Source organism: Mustela nigripes, chromosome 12 (assembly GCF_022355385.1).
Source record: "Mustela nigripes isolate SB6536 chromosome 12, MUSNIG.SB6536, whole genome shotgun sequence".
In the NCBI taxonomy this organism is placed as follows: domain Eukaryota; kingdom Metazoa; phylum Chordata; class Mammalia; order Carnivora; family Mustelidae; genus Mustela; species Mustela nigripes.
The window spans coordinates 71,973,976-71,991,410 of NC_081568.1; the positions used below are offsets into that span (position 1 = coordinate 71,973,976).

The window sequence follows — 17,435 nt, forward strand, 5'->3', positions numbered from 1 at the left end:
ACAGGCAAAAGGAGGAAACCCCTTACATTATATCACATATAAAAATTAACTCAAAATAGAGGCACTTGGGTGATGCATTTGGTTAAGTCTCCAACTCCCGTTTTCAGCTCAGGTCATGATCTCAGGGTCATGAGATTCAGCCCCATGTGGGGTTCCATGCTCAATGGGGAGTCTGCTGAAGATCTTCTCTCTCCCTTTGCCCCCCCACCACAGTCTCTCTCTCTCTCCCTCTCAAATAAAGTAATCCTAAAAAAAAAAAATTAAAAACTTTTGTGTGTCACAGGACACCATCAAGAAAATGAAGAAACAATCCACAGAATGAGAGAAAAAATTTAAAAATGTATTATCTGATAAGGAACTGAATCTACAGTATACAAAGAATTCAATAATAAAAAGCCAATACAATTTAAAAATGGGCAAAGGATCTGAATAGACATTTCTTGAAGGAAGATCTACAAGTGACCAATAAACACATGAAAAGATACTCAACATAATTGGTCATCAAGAAAATGCAAATCAAACCCACAACAAGATACCACTTCATACCCATTACGAGAACTAGAAGCCAAGTCAAATAATATCAAGTGTTGATAAGGATATTAGAGAAACTGTAACCCTCACATTCTGCTGGTGGGATTTTAAAATGAGGCAGACACAGAGAAAGATAATTATCATATGATCTCTTTGATATGACAAATTTGAGAGGCAGGGGGGAGGTTGTGCAATAGGGAAGGAAAAATGAAACAAGATGGGATCGGGAGGGAGACAAACCCTAAGAGACTCTTAATCTCACAAAACATGCTGAGGGTTGTGGGGGACGTAGGGGGGCGCGTAGGGAGAGGGTGGCTGGGTTATGGACACTGGGGAGGGTATGTGCTATGCTGAGTCCTATGAAATGTGTAAGCCTGATGATTCATAGACCTGTACCCCTGGGGCAAAGAAAACATTATATGTTATTTTTAAATTAATAACTAATTAATTAAAAGAAAATGATGCAGGCACTTTGAAAAATAGTCTGACAGTGTCTCAAATGAGTGAACATAAGGTTACCATAAGATTCATTAATTCTACTCCAAGGGAAATGAAAACATATGCCCACACAAAAATTGATACATAAATATTTAAAGCAGCATTATCCATAATAGCCAAAAATAAATACAACTCAATTGTCTATCAATGGGTAAATGAATAAACAAAAGTGATCTATCCACATAATGGAGAGATAATTGGGCTATAAAAAAGGAAAGGAAGGGGGTACCTGGCTGGCTCAGTCCAAAGAGCATCTGACTCAGGATTGTGATTTCGAGGCCCACATTGGGTGTAGAGAATACTTAAAAACAAAATCTTAAAGAAAAATAAATAAAAGGAAAGAAAGTACCTACATGTGCCACAACTTGGATGAACCTTGAAATCATTATGCTAAGTAAAAAAGTTAGTCACAAAAGACCACATATTACATAACTCCATTCATTTGAAAATCAAAATAGGGAAATCTATAAAGTCAGAAAGTAGATTAGTGGTTGATTAGGGCTGGAACAAGAGGGGTGGGGTATATGAGAGTGATAGCTAAAGGATACAGGGTTTTTTTAAGGTGACGAAAATGTTCAAAAATTATGGTGATGTTGTACCTACCTGTGAATATACTAAAAACCATTGAATTACATACTTTAAAAGTATGAATTGTATTATGTATGAATTTTATCACAACAAAGCTTTTTTTTTTTAAAGAACAAGTAGGGAGCATTTATTTTTTTATTTTTATGTTTTGCATTTTTAATTTTTAAAATGTTTTTTTTTTTTTTGCCTTGTACCAACCATAATTTTTTAAATTTAAAATTTTACTAGTTAACATAAAGTGCAATATTTGTTTCTGGAGTAGAATACAGTGATTTGTCACTTACATACAAGACCCATTGCTCGTAACAAAAAGTGCCCTCCTCAAAACCCTTCACCCAAGGTATTACAAGTTATAAGAAGAGAAGATAAAATTAAAATACCACCATTTGCAACCCCCCATGAATTGACAGATCTAGTCATTAAGCATCCGAGGCTAGTAACATCACAAAAAGAGACATTCAGACTAACACTTCTCCTGATGCAAGAAGACAATACTATAATCTTGCCAAATAGACTGAATCTCAGACTAACCCAACATATGGACCCAGGTGACAATTTGCACAAAATATAAAGAACAAAGAAACATGTTGAACTCCACTGTGAGTATGCAATCAACAAAATTCAGATTTAGAAACTCAGTGGTCTGGGTTCTTCAACAGGTAAGTTTTAAGAAAAATAAAGGGATAGAGGAAATTACTGTAGTTTAAAAGAGACTTTAAAAACATATAAGGGGGTGGGGCGCCTGTGGCTCAGTGGGTTAAGTGTCTGCCTTCAGCTCAGGTCATGATCCTTGTGTCCTAGGATGGAGTTCTGCATCGTGCTCCCTGCTCAGTGGCAAGTCTGCTTCTCCCTCTATCCCTACCCCAGCTCGTGTTTGCTTTCTCTTTCGTGTGCTCTCTCTCACAAAAATAAATGAATAAAATCTAAAAATAAATAAATAAATATTAGATCTTTTAAAAAATATATTTATTTATTTATTTGACAGGCAGAGATCACAGGTAGGCAGAGAGGCAGGCAGAGAGAGAGAGGAGGAAGCAGGCTCCCTGCTGAGCAGAGAACCTGATGTGGGGCTCGATCCCAGGACCCTGGAATCATGGCCTGAGCCAAAGGCAGAGGCTTTAACCCACTGAGCCACCCAGGCACCCCTAGATCTTATTTAAATAAAAAAGCAAGAATAGTTTTAACAAACATACCACAATAATGTAAGATTATAATGTTAGGGAAAGCAGAAATTGGGTGAGGGCTGTATGGGAACTCTTACTATGTCTGCAAATTTTCTATAAATGTAAAATTATTCCAAAATAAAAAGCATATTTATTTTTTTTAAGATTTTATTTATTTGAGAGAGAGAGTGAGCTTGAGAGAGAGAGTGAGCTCAAGAGAGATACAGAAAGAGAGCACGTGCACACATAAGTTGGTGGGGGGCCAGCAGAGAGAGAGGGCTCTTCTCTGAGCAGAGAGCCCCATGTGGGGCTTGATCCCAGAACCCTGGGATCATGACCTGAACCAAAGGCAGATGCTTAACAAACTGAGCCACTCAGGTGCCCCTAACAAGCCAATTAAAAAAAAAAAAAAATGCCTGGGGATAATGGAGAAAGTCTAGGGTGGGGGCTCCTGGGTGGCTCAGTCATTAAGTGCTGCCTTTGGCTCAGGTCATGATCCCAGGGTCCCGCATCGGGCTCTCCAGCCGGCGGGAAACCTGCTTCTCCCTCTCTCACTCCCCCTGCTTCTGTTCCCTCTCTCTTTTTGTCTCTCTCTGTCAAATAAATAAATAAAATCTTCAAAAAAAAAAAAAAAGTCTAGGGGGGGGGGGCCCCTGGGGCTCAGTGCATTGAGGCCTCTGCCTTTGGCTCGGGTTGTGATCTCGAGGTCCTGGGATGGAGCCCGGCATGGGGCTCTCTGCTCGGTGGGGAGCCTGCTTCCCCCTCTCTCTTGGCCTGCCTCTCTGCCTGCTTGTGATCTCTGTCAAATTAAAAATTAAAAAGAAAGTCCAGGGTGGCCATAAAGAATGATAATAATAACTGTTGGCAAGGATAGGAAGAAATTGGAGCCCCTACCTTCTGCTGACAGGAATGTAAAACAATACAGACACTGTGGAAACCAATCTGGCAGTTCCTCAAAGGATCAAACATAGAGTTACCACCCACAATTCCAGCTCCCAGGTTTAGACCCCAAAGAAATGAAGACACAGGTCCATACTGAAGCATGTACACAAATGTTCACATTATTCATCACAGCCAAAAAAATGGAAATAATCAAGATATCTATCAACTAAAGACTGGATTTAAAAAATGTGTTATATCCATAGAATGGGTATTATTCAGCCATAGAAAGAAATGAAGTACTGATACATGCTACAACATGAATGACCCTTAAAAACAGTATTCAAAGTGAGAGAAATGAGTCCCCAAAAAATAGATATTGCTTAATCTCATTTATATGAAATGTTCAGAAGAGGCAAATCCATAGAGAATGAAAGTAGCCTGGTGGTTGCTAGGCCTGGAAGGCTTGGCAGGAAAGGAAGAGTGACCGCCAACAGATACAGGGTTTCTTTTGGGGTGACAAAAATGTTCTAAAATTGAATGTAGTGATGCTTGTACAACTTTGTGAATATACTAAAAACCACTAAATTGTACAATTTAAATGGGTGAGTTTTATGGTATGTGGATCAGATCTCAAAAAAGCTATTATTTAGGGGCGCCTGGGTGGCTCAGTGGGTTAAAGCCTCTGCCTTCAGCTCAGGTCATGGTCCCAGGGTCCTGGGATGGAGCCCCACATTGGGCTCTCTACTCAGCGGGAGCCTGCTTCCTCCTCTCTCTCTGCCTGCCTCTCTGCCTACTTGTGATCTCTGTCAAATAAATAAATAAATAATTTTTTTTTAAAAAAGCTATCATATAAAAAAGGCTAGATTAAACTAAGTGCATGTACTTAGATAAGTAGATAAAACTATAAAGAAATGTAAGGAACTGAATATAAGAAAAGTCAACATCATGGTCACTTTTGGGATAAGGGGGAAAGGTATAACTGTAATAGGGCACATGGAGAGTCTTTGAAGGGGCAGAAAATTCTATTTTTTTAAATTCAAGTATAATTAATGTAAAGTATTATATTAGTTTCAAGCATATAATATGATTCAATGATTCTATGCATTACTCATTGCTCATCATGATGTTTCGTAATCTCTTTCACCTATTTAAGCCATCCCTCCACCCCAGAATTCCATTTTTTTATCCGGCAGTGAAGCTATACATTCATTGTGAGCTTTTTTTGTATCTGTGTGTTATTTTACAATAAAAGGATTTCTTAAAAAACATGCTCTAGCAGATTTATTTCAAACATAATGTGAAGTCTCATAGAATCCAAATTTACCATGTACAAGTTACCAATTTTATCTCTGTGGACTAAAAGAGATTATATCTGTTCTCAAAGAACAGATATCTTAAGTAGGAAGCATTTTTTTAAAAGAACTAAAACTAGGCCATGCTTAATATTAACTGGCACAAAATTTACAAATAATGAACAAGAGGGTTTAGAAGGGGATATGATTTGGGGGCAAGAATTGGGAAATAGGGGGAGCATCAGAAAAGGAATTTAAACTCTATCATGAAGAAAGGATTAAAGTGGGACATAGATCTTATGGAGGTTACATTTATTGAGCATTTACTATATTCTCATTTTTTTCATTCACTAAACATTATTTGATTCTCACAACAAACCAATGAAGCTGGTCCTATTATTATTTCCATTATACAGATAAAGTATCAGAAGCACAGAGATGGTCTCTGTAGGGCACCAGTGGTAAGTACAGTTGAAAAGTTACTCTGGAGTGACTTGAGACAAACGAGTTTACCTTTCTGTGCCTTAGTAACCTCTTACTTTAAATGGGGATTATAGGGGAATGGGCAAAATGGGTGAAGGGGAGTGGGAGATACAGACTTCCAGTTATAGAATGAATGAGTCATGGGAATAAAATGTACAACATAGGGGATATGGCCGATTATACAGTAATAGTATTATAGGGTGACAAATGGTAGCTACATTTGTAGTGATCATGTCATAATGTAAAAAAGATGAATTGTTATATCGTACATCTGAAACTAATGTAATATTGTATGCCAACTATTTTCAAATAAAATTAATAAAATAACTGAATCATCACTCATAAATTAAAAAAAATAAAATGGGGTGATGATAACAGCAGCACCTTATCATAGGGTTGTTGTGAAAATTAAATGATGTAATGCATGTAAAGGATTTAGAACAGTTTCTGGCGTAAAGCAAATACTCACTGAAGTTAAATATTATTGTAAAAACAGAATAATGGTTTCTAGGAAAAGTGTGTGAGAATTACCCACCATCCCCCCATTTCTTGTGTTAAGTTGGACCACTAGGTCCCTTCATGTACTTCCAGATTTGCTATTGGTTTATTAGACTGCAGTTTCATATACTGTTTCTACGGTTTCACAAGAGACTGAGACATTGCTATTTTTCAAGGCATCTAGAGCAGGACAGTTTAAAAACTATTTGCCAGACTTTGTAAAAAGGGTGCCATATTTCAGAAAATAAGAAACTTGGCAGTTCCTATGGTAACACTGGCAGAGTGAGGTAAATGATTTTTAAATCTCTGCAGAATGTAGAGAATAAAGATAAGCAGAGGAGGCAACTCTGCCAAGGGTGGGACACAGCTTAAAGCAAGCATGGATACAGCCTGAAAGATGTCCGCAAAGGTCACCTGAAGTTGGGGCCCCTCAAGAGGACAGAGGAGGCACGGCAATATCATTATGTAGTAGGGCAGGTGCCTAGAGGGTCTTTTTTTTTTTTTTTTTAAAGGCATCCATTTCTTACCTTTAACCCATAAGCAGAAAGCAGAGGCTATCAGTAGCAGGGGTGACAGATACACAAAGGGAAAAAAGAGATGACCAGGAAAGCCCAGATAGGATCCCCAAATATACATACTTTCCATAAGAGGTATCTTTTAATACCAATTCTGGAGCTCTATACCAGCGTGTGGCCACGTAATCCGTATAAACGTCTCCAGGAGCTGCCAGAGTTCGCGCAAAACCAAAATCACAGAGTTTAGTAATTCCTGATTGGGATACTAAAATATTCTCAGGTTTTATATCACGATGAATGATCTAAAAAACAAACAGAAGATGCAATAGATTAAAATGAGGTTTCATTATCTAGAGGATTGCTCAAATATTATACAGAGAAAATCTAGTTAATTAAGACAGTAAAGATATTTTCCTACCACATGCAAAGTATTAACTACGTAAGGCAAAGGCTAAATAGTTTTGTAGTTTCAATTCTTGACCCATTCATCATCTCAAAATGAATAAAACCAGGGCCGCCTGGGTGGCTCAGTCGGTTGAGCCTCCAAATCTGATTTTGGCTTAGGTCACAACCTCAGGGTGGTAGGATCAAACCCTGCACTGGGCTCCATGCTCAGCACAGAGCCTGCTTGTCCTCTCCCTCTATTCTGCCCTCCATCTCCTGTGCTCTCTCACTTGCTCTCTCTCCCTCTCAAATAAATAGACAAATAAAACCTTTTTTGAAAAAATGAAAAGAAGCCAAGAAAACAGACATAATACTAAAAAGGTAAATCACGATCCCAAAAAGAAATGTAATCAAAAGAATGTAATGAAAAACAGGGGATTTCCTTTAACCCTACATCATTCTAGATATAATTAACTGCCCTTTCTCTCATTCCTTCACAGCTAAATCTCTTGAAGACATTATCTTTACTAAATCTTCTCTTTATCACCACTCATTCACCCCTAAGTAATATAAACTGTCTTTTGCTTTTACATTTCATTAGACTGCCCCAACCAGGGTCATCATGAACTTCATTGTTGCTGTAACCATTATACACACCTCAATACATACCCTACTTGATACTTTAGTGTAAAAATGTTGCCAACTACTCCTCCCTTCCTGATTTCTGGTATCTAAAATTCTTCCAGTCCCTTCTATTTCTGTGGCACTTCCTCTATCCCTATTTGTCTCTTAAAAGTAGGATTCTGGTCTCAGGTTTTCTTTTCTCATACATCATGCTCCCTGGGCAATCACATATACTCATTTGGGTTTTTCCCACTATCACACTGGGACCCCCATAAATAAGGTATTTCTTTCTACTTGCTTAGGTCTTGAATTTCTCTCAATGTTTACAGGTGTTATACATCTTTTGTCAGATCCTCCCTAAGTATTTCTTATATTTAAAGCTGTTTAATGGTGTTTTTTAAAAGATCTTATTTTTGCAGCATCTGGGTGACTCAGTCTGTTAAGTGTCCCACTCTTGTTTTTGGCTTGGGGCATGATCTCAGGGTCATGGGATCAAGCTCTTTCCCTCCCTTCCCCTTTGCTCCCCCCAACCCACCCTATCTCTCTCTTTAAAATAAAGAAATCTTTAAAAAAAATTTTTTTTAAGATTTTATTTATTTATTTGACACACAGAGACAGAGAGAACATAAGCAGGCAAAGTGGCAGGCAGAGGGAGAGAGAGAAGCAGGCTCCCAGCTGAGCAAGGAGCCTGATGCTGGACTCGATCCCAGGACCCTGGGATTATGACCTGAGCTGAAGGCAGCCACTTAACCAACCGAGCCACCAGGCCTCCCTAAAGAATTTATTTTTAAGCAATCTTTTCACTCAAGCTGGGGGTTGAACTCAGAACCCTGAGATCAAGAGTCACATGCTCTATTCACTGAGCAAGCCAGGTGCCCCTATTTAATGGTATTTTTTAATTTGTTTCTTTTTAAAAAATATTTTATTTATTTGACAGAAAGAGAGAGAGAGAGCATGAGCAGTGGGAAGGGCAGAGGGACAGGGAGAAACAGTCTCTCCACTGAGCAGAGAGCCCGACGTGAGGCTTGATCCCAGTACTGTAGGATCACAACCTGAGCTGAAGGCAGATGCTTAACTGACTGAGCCACTCAGACACCCCTGTTTTCTATTTCTGATTCTTGATTGCTAGTATATAAAAATACAATTAATTTTTATATATAGATCTTAAATCTCACAACTTTGATAAACTTACAAATTAGTTAATTTTGTTGCAGATCCGCAGGTTTTTCTAAGATTTTATTTATTTATTTATTTGACAGACAGAAATCACAAGTAAGCAGAGAGACAGGCAGAGAGAGAGGAGGAAGCAGGCTCCCCACTGAGCAGAGAGCCCAATGTGGGGCTCAATCCCAGGACCCTGAGACCATGACCTGAGCTGAAGCCAGAGGCTTTAACCCAATGAGACCCCCAGGCACCTCTCTAAAGGTTTTTCTACATAGATGATCATATTATCTGTTAATAAAGACAGTTTTACTTCTTGAAAAAAAAAAAGACACTATTTCATACCCACTAGAATGGCCACAACCAAAATGACAACAAGCAAATATTGGGAAGGAAGTGGAAAACTGGAATGCATCATTAGTGGGGATGAAAAATGATACAGCCACTTTAGAATACAGTTTGGCAGTTCTTTAAAGAGTTAAAACATAAATCATATGACCCATACGGTATTTTTTTCAATGTAAGCTCTACACCTGACATGCAGCTGGAACTCCTGAGCCCTAAGATCAAGAGTCACATATTCTACTGATGTAGCCAGCTAGTCACTCCTACCCATATAGTGTTCTTTCTTTTTTTTTTTTTTAAGATTTATTATTTATTTGAGAGAGAGTGCACATGCAGGAGTGTAAGAGCTGGGGGAGAGGCAGAGAGAGAGAATCTTCAAGCAGACTCCACTGAGCTCCAAGCACCATGGGGTGGGGGTGGGGCACCTTGATCTCCAGATGCAAACAAGGCCTGGATGCTTAACTGATTGAGCCACCCATGCACTGCACCCTGCTTCCCCACTGTCCCCACATATCGTATTCTTAATTTGCTTATTTTACTTCCCTCTCTCTAGCTTCTGGGAGCTTTGTAAACCAACAGTCCCCAAAATCATGGTGAAAATCAGTAGCCTAGCAGCCACCAGAGAATATAGAACAGATTATGTCTCCTCCAAAAGCCCCATTCCCAGGTAACTATCATTATTTGACCTGAGAAGTCACTGGAAAATCCCACTAGAAGCCTTGCCTTTATTTGACCTAAGGCAGAACTTGCCTGGTGCAAACAGACTTTCTCCTTAGGCGTTGGTCGGAAATATTTTAACAGCCACTTTACAACATTATAGCCACCTGAGGAAGCTGTAACAATTAGGACAAACAACAAGTTGACCTAAATACTTAAAAAGGTAGATTTACAGTAAGATGTCCATAAAGGGCTTGAAAAGCCTCAGCACAGGGGTGCCCTGGGGGCTCAGTTGGTTAAGTGTCTGCCTTCAGCTCAGGTCATGATTCTTGAGTCCTGGGATGAAGCCCTGCATTGGGCTCCCTGCTCAGCAAGGAGCCTTCTCCCTCTCCTGCTTCCCCTGCACATGCTTGCTCTCCCCCCACCAACACCCATGTCAAGTAAATAAATAAATAAATAAAATTTTAAAGAAAGAGAGGAAGGAGGGAAGGAAGGAGGAAGGGAGGGAGGGAAGAAAGAAAATTTGCAACATATTCCTGAGAATCCAAAAGGCCACATGCTGAGCAATGCACATACCCAAGAAAGACTGGAGATAGCATGATAGCTCTTACCTGTGGATGAGTTTGGGGCTCTGAGCAAGTAAGAAGGTAAGTCAAAGAGAGAGTAGCAAGAGCCCCTTGTTAAGAAAGGCTGAGAGAGTTCTTGGTTTCAGGCATTTAAGGAAATCTGTCTAATCATTAACTAATCACTAAACCAAATGAGCGGCGATTTCGGCAGTCACAGGTGAGGAAGAATACACACTTTGCAGAGTTAGTTCAGTAAAGTAACTAAACAACCGCAACAACAAACTCTGAGAGATGGCAAACTCTAATTTCCAGAGTTTCCACATTATTTTATTTTTTTAAAAGCTTTTATTTACTTATTTGAGACAGAGGGAATGAGAACAAGAGGGCGTGAGAGTGGAGAGGTCAGAGGGAGAGCAGACTCCCTGTGAGCAGAGAGCCCAATGCGGGGCTCAATTCCGGGAATCCAGGATCATGCCCTGAGCTGAAGGCAGTTGCTTAACTAACTGAGCCACCCAGGCACCCCTCCACATTATTTTAAATTCTGATTTTCAACAAAAAATGATAAATTTCCAAAAAATTTTCCCTGAAAAAAGTATGCAAAGAAACAAGTATGACCCACTAATGGAAAGAAAAGCAGTCCATAGGAAATCTTCCTTGGGGTGGATCCTAGGTGGATCAGTCAGTTGAGCATCAGACTCAGTTTCAGCTCGTTATGATCTCATGGTTCTTGGTATTGAGCCCTGCATAGGGCTCCATTCTTATTGGGGAGTCTGCTTGCAGGTTCTCTCCCTCCCTTCACTCACTCTCTCTAAAATAAATAAATCTTTTTAAAAAATGAGTGAATGAAAGAAGACAATAATGAACTATTTTAAATATGTTCTAAGTTAGGGGTTCCTGGCTGGCTCAGTCAGCAGTGTGTGTGACTCCTGATCTCAGGGCTGTGAGTTCAAGCCCCACATTGGGTGTAGAGATTACTGAAAAAAATAAATAAAACATTAAAAAACATTCTAAGCTAAAGGAAACAATGTCTAAAGAACTAAAGAAAAGTATGAATACAGTATCTCCTCAAATAAGGAATATCCAGGGTGCCGGGGTGGCTCAATCAATTAAGCATCTGACTCCTGGTTTCAACTCAAGTCATGATCTCAGGGTTGTGTGACTGAGCCCCACATTGGGCTCTGCACTCAGCAGGGAGTCTGCTGGAGAGTCTCTCTCTCTCTCTCTATTTCCCTCTATTCCTTCCCACACTAGCGCTCTCACTCTCTCTAAAATAAATAAAATCTTTTTAAAAAAAATTAAAGAATATGCATAAAGAAATTATTAAAAGAACTAAATAGGGATGCCTGTGTGGCTCAGTCAGTTAAGCATCTGCCTTTGGCTCAGGTCATGATCCCAGGGTTCCAAGATCAAGTCCTTGCTCAGCAGGGATCCTGCTTCTCCCTCTGCCTGCTTGCCTACTGCTCCCCTTGCTTGTGCATGTTCTATCTCTCTCTGACAAATAAAATCTTTTAAAATAAATAAATAAAAATAAAAAGAACTAAATACAAAAGAACACAATCAAGAATGCAAAAAAGGCAACCTACAGGAGAAAATATTTGCAAATTCTGTATTTGATAAGCATCTAATATTCAAAATATATAAAGTACAATTCAATAATAAAGAAACAAGTAATCCAGTTTAAAAATGAGCAAAGGACTCGAATAGGCATTTCTTCAAAGAAGATATACAAATATGAATTTGTCAGCCCCAAAGTTTTCATTTTAATGGAATTTATACTGTGTGGTATTTTACATGTGAATTTCTTAATATGATGTTTTCAAGGTTCATTCATGGTGTAGCCTGTATCAGTACTTCATTCTTTTTTATGGCTAAATACATTTCATTTTATGTATATACCTCATTTGTTTATTCATTCATCAGACTGATATATATTCGAGTTTTTCCCACTATTTGGCTATTATGAATAATGCTGCTATGAATATTCTTGTGCAAGTTTTCATGTGAACACGTTTTCAATTCTCTTGTGTAGATACCTAGGACTAGAATTGCTTGGTCATATGGTAATTCTATATTTAACTTTTTGAGGAACTGCCAAACTGTTTTCCATACCATCTGTACCATTTTACATTACCACCAGCAGTGTATGAATGTTCCAATTTCTCTACTTCCTCGCCAATATTCGTCATTGTCTGCTTTTTAAATTACAGCCAGCCTGGTGTGAAGTGATTTCTCATTGTAATTTTGATTTGTATTTTCATAATGACTAATGATAATGAGATTGAGCATCATTTCATGTGCTATCAGCCATTTATATATCTTGTTTGGAGAAATGTCTATTCAAATCTTTTGCCCATATTTAAATTGGGTCATCTTTTATTCTTGAGTTTTATTTTACATATCTTGGATATTTATCAGATATATGATTTACAAATATTTTCTCACATTCTGTGAATTTTTTACTTTCTTGATAGTGTCCCTTGATGTACAAAAGTTTTTAATTTTGATGAAGTCCAATTTGTCTACTTTTTTCTTTTATTACTTTTGCTTCTGATGTAATATCTAAAGAACTATTGCCTAGGGATGCCTGGCTGACTCAGTCAGAGAAGTGTGCAGCACTACTGTAGGTTCAAGCCCCACAATGGGCATAGAGATTACTTAACAATAAAATCCATTAAAAAAAAGCACTGCTTAGGGATGCCTGGGTGGCTCAGTGGGTTAGGCCTCTGCCTTCAGCTCAGGTCATGATCTCAGGATCCTGGGATAGAGCCTCGAGTCGAGCTCTGGGCTCGACAGGGAGCCTGCTTTCCTCTCTGCCTGCCTTTCTGCCTGCTTGTGATAAAATCTTTAAAAAAAATTACCTAATAAATTGTCACACAGATTTTCTTCTAAGAGTTTTATAGTTTCGGCACTTTTATTTAGGTCTTTCATCCCATTTTGAATTAATTTTTGTATATAGTTTGAACTATCAGACCAAGGATTCAGTTTATTTCCCCTTTACTTTGTAGTAAATGCTCCAGAACTACATAAAACTCCAAGTTGAAATCTGATTTACCACTTGAAAATAATATTACACTGTATGTTTACTGGGATTTAAATAACTTTTTAAAAATTAAAAATATATTTTTTAAGATTTTTATTTATTTATTTGACAAAGAGAGATCACAAGTAGGCAGAGAGAGAGAGAGGGAAGCAGGCTCCCCGCTGAGTAGAAAGCCTGATGCAGGGCTCGATCCCAGGACCCTGGGATCATGACCTGAGCCGAAGGCAGAGGCTTAACCCACTGAGCCACCCAGGCGCCCGAAAATTAAAAGTATTTTTTAGAAAAGTTTTAAAATCAGATGCCTAAGCGGCTCAGCCAGTTAAGCGTCTGCCTTCAGCTGAGCTCATGATCCTAAGGTCCTGGGATCGAGCCCCACATCAGGGTCCATGCTCAGCGGGGAGTCGTCTTCTACCTCTCCCTCTGTCATTCCCTTGCTTGTGCTCTTTCTCGCTCTAATAAATAAAATCTTTAAAAAAATTTTTTAAAAATCTGCTTTATAATACCTCTGCTTATATAGTCCTATATGCTTGAATGTAAACACTCATCCGAAGGGAGAACTCAAATTTCCGTATCATCTAACAGCCTCAGAGAACCTGATTTTAAATCACCTAGAACTTCAGGGGCACCTGGGTGGTTCAACAGTTAAGCATCTGCCTTCAGCTCATGTCATGATCCCAGGGTCCTGGGATCTAGCCCTGCATCAGGCTCCCTGTTAAGCAGGAAGCATGCTTCTCCCTCTCACACTCCCCTGCTTGTGTTCCCTCTGTTGCCGTCCCTCTCTCTGTGTCAAATAAATAAATAAAATCTTAAAATAAATAAACAAATCACCTAGAACTTCAATTTGATAAACTTTCCAGTTGGAAAATTATACAATTAAACACTAATGTGTATATGAAAAAATAAGCAAGTAGCTTCTAGAAAGAGGCTGAATGAGGATGTTTGAGGTAGACCAAAAAACTGGGAATTCCCTTTATGCTGTAAAAAACAAATGGAATATGCAGTCCTTGTATTGGATTCGACTGGATCCTGATCTTTTTTTTTTTAAGATTTTATTTATTTATTTGACAGAGAGAGATCACAAGTAGGCAGAGAGGCAGGCAGAGAGAGAGAGGAGGAAGCAGACTCCCTGCTGAGCAGAGAGCCCGATGCGGGACTCGATCACAGGACCCTGAGATCATGACCTGAGCCAAAGGCAGCGGCTTAACCCACTGAGCCACCCAGGCACCCCCCTGGATCCTGATCTTAATAAATCATTTGTAAGACATTTTAGGAACAACTGGGTACATTTTAATATAAGTTTGGTATTACATGACATTAAGGAATTGTTTATTGTGCAGATGTAATCATGATTCTGAAGTTATATAGGAGAATGCTTCTGGTTTTTTCAAATTTATAATTCAATTAATTAACATATAGTGTATTACTAGTTTCAGAGGTAGAGTTCAGTGATTCATCAGTTGCATATAACACCCAGTGTTCATTACATCAGGTGCCCCCCCTTAATGCCCATCACCCAGTTAGTTCCCCATCTTCTCACCCCTTTCCCTTCCAGCAACCCTCAGTTTGTTTCCTATGGTTAAGAGTCTCTTATGGATGTGCGCCTGGGTGGCTCAGTGGGTTAAAGCCTCTGCCTTCAGCTCAGGTCATGATCTCAGGGTCCTGGGATCGAGCCCCACATTAAGCCCCACATTAAGCCCCGCATTGAGCCCCGCATCGAGCTCCACATCAGGTTCTGCTCAGCAGGGAGCCTGCTTCCTCTTCTCTCCTCTCTCTCTGCCTACTTGTGATCTGTGTCTGTCAAATAAATAAATAAAATCTTTAAAAAAAAAGTCTTTCTTATGGCTTGTCTCCCTCTTCTCCATTCTGATTTCATCTTGTTTTATTTTTCCCTCCCTTTCCCTACGCTCCTCTATTCTGTTTCTTAAATTCCACATATGAGTGAAATCATATGATAAAAGTCTTTCTCTGATTGACTTATTTTGCTTAGCATAATATCCTCTAGTTCCATCCACATCTTTGCAAATGGCAAGATTTCAATTTTTTGATGTATACATTGTATACATATACCACATCTTTATTCATTTATCTGTCGAAGGACAATGGGGCTCTTTCCATAGTTTGGCTATTGTGGACATTGCTGCTGTAAACATTGGGGTCTTCAGATCACTACATTTGTATCTTTGGATTAAATACCTAGTAGTGTGATTGCTGGGTCGTAGTGTATTAACTTCTTGAGGAACCTCCATAATGTTTTCCAGAGCGGTACCAGCTTGCATTTCACCAACAGTGTAAGAGGGGTCCCCTTTCTCTGAATCCTCGCCAACATCTGCATCTGTTGTTTCCTGACTCGTTAATTTTGATTAACTTGTTAATTATGATTAACTTGTTAATTTTGATACCACTTCACACCATTCTGACTGATATGAGGTGGTATCTCATTGTGGTTTTGATTTGTATTTCCCTGATGCCGAGTGATGTGGCACTTATTTTCATGTGTCCGTTGGCCATTTGTATGTCTTCTTTGGAGAAATGTCTGTTCATGTCATTTACCCATTGCTTGCTTGAATGATTTGTTCTTTGGGTGTTGAGTTTGATACGTTCTTTACAGATTTTAGATACTGGCACTTTATCTGATAAGGCATTTGCAAATATCTCTCCATTTTAAGGACCACCTGAGTGGCTCAGTTGGTTAAGGGTCTGCCTTCGTCTCCGGTCATGATTTCCAAGTCCTAAAACTGGGGTCCTCATCAGGCTTCTGGCTCAGCAGGGAGTCTGCTTCTCTCCCTCTGCCCCACCCCACTGCTCATTCTCTGCCTTTCTCTCTCTCAAATAAAATCTTTTTAAAAGAAATATCAACAGTGCTTAGGTACCAGTCAGAATAACTAATAATTCATAAAGGTTACTGAAAATTTAATAAAATTTTTAAAGTTCCATAAAGAAAGGAACAAAGTCTTTTACTCAAGGCTGCATCCTCAGCTCCTACTATAATCAATGACTGCTACCAGATGATGTTCAATGAATATTTATTTATTGGATAAATGAATGAGGGAATGAATAACCACTTCTTCCCCTTAACTAGCCAAATATTTACATTTACACTTTGCTTCCAAAATGGTTTCAAAGAGGCTTATATTTTTTTCAAAATTCACAAAACATTATTCATTTTGAATTAATGAGATCTTTACATAGCACTTAATATTGTTTCACAAGCTTACAGACTTGGACTATTTTTGAAGAATTATTTTAATTTGTATGAAGTTTACAACTTTGTGTACCATATGGTATTTTCTCTGTAAGTAAATAAGCAGTCTGAATTATCACATGAATTCCAAAACTTTGAGTTTTTAACAATTACATGAAATAGAAGTATGGTAAGATTTATTGTTTATACAGTTTTCTTTATTTTTTAAAGATTTTATTTATTTATTTGGCAGAGAAAGAGAGCAAGAGAATACAAGCAGGGGGAGTTTCAGAGAGACAGGAAGACGTAGGCTCCCTCCCAAGCAGGAAGCCCAATGTGGGGTTCAATCCCAGGACCCTGGGATGATGGCCTGAGCCAAAGGCAGATGCTTAACCAACTGAGCCAGCCAGGTGCCCTGTTTACACGGTTTTAATTTGTCAGACCCATTTGCTCTAAAATAATGAGCTGAAATTATATGACATCCCACTTGTGAAAGCCAAACATAGTAGACTTTCACTTGTGTGTTTGATAGTGGGAGACCAGCAGTGCACCTCAAAGCAAACAGCTACATAATTTGGATATTTTATAATATATTTTTAAGTTTTTTTACTGAAGTGTAATTGACACACAATGTTACATTGTTTGAGGTCTAAGAGGCTTATACTACTAACCGGATCAAAATTTTAAATTAAAAAAAAACAACCAGAGTGAAAAAGATAAACCAAATTCCTATAATTAACTAGTTACTGAAACTGAATAGTAAATTTTTATTTGAGCTGCCTAAAAGCCAATGTAAGAAAGAAAACATATTTTCATTATTAAATAAAAGAAGGTAAACAAATATTTCTGGAGATAAAAAGCTTTTTCAAGTACTGAACTGTATCTGACTTCTTAAATTCTTATGAACAGTAACATGGGTATCATGGTAGACACTATCTCAGATATTTCAGTTACATAAAAATATTCATCTGAAATTTGGAGATATAAGGGAAATAAAGTTTTCCTTTCCTGATTTTTGTCAACATGA

At 38.5% G+C, this 17,435-nt stretch overlaps 1 protein-coding gene across 2 annotated transcripts in view; it reads right to left on the reverse strand.

Annotated features, from left to right (window-relative positions):
• The window catches only part of PPP2CA (protein phosphatase 2 catalytic subunit alpha), a 134,171-nt gene that overhangs the window by 105,054 nt on the left and 11,682 nt on the right, over positions 1–17,435 (reverse strand). For both annotated transcript variants that reach the window (XM_059417583.1, XM_059417581.1), the window contains exon 4: positions 6,574–6,752. In XM_059417583.1, coding sequence (XP_059273566.1) covers positions 6,574–6,752 — 179 coding nt within the window. The remainder of the gene's footprint in view (positions 1–6,573; positions 6,753–17,435) is intronic.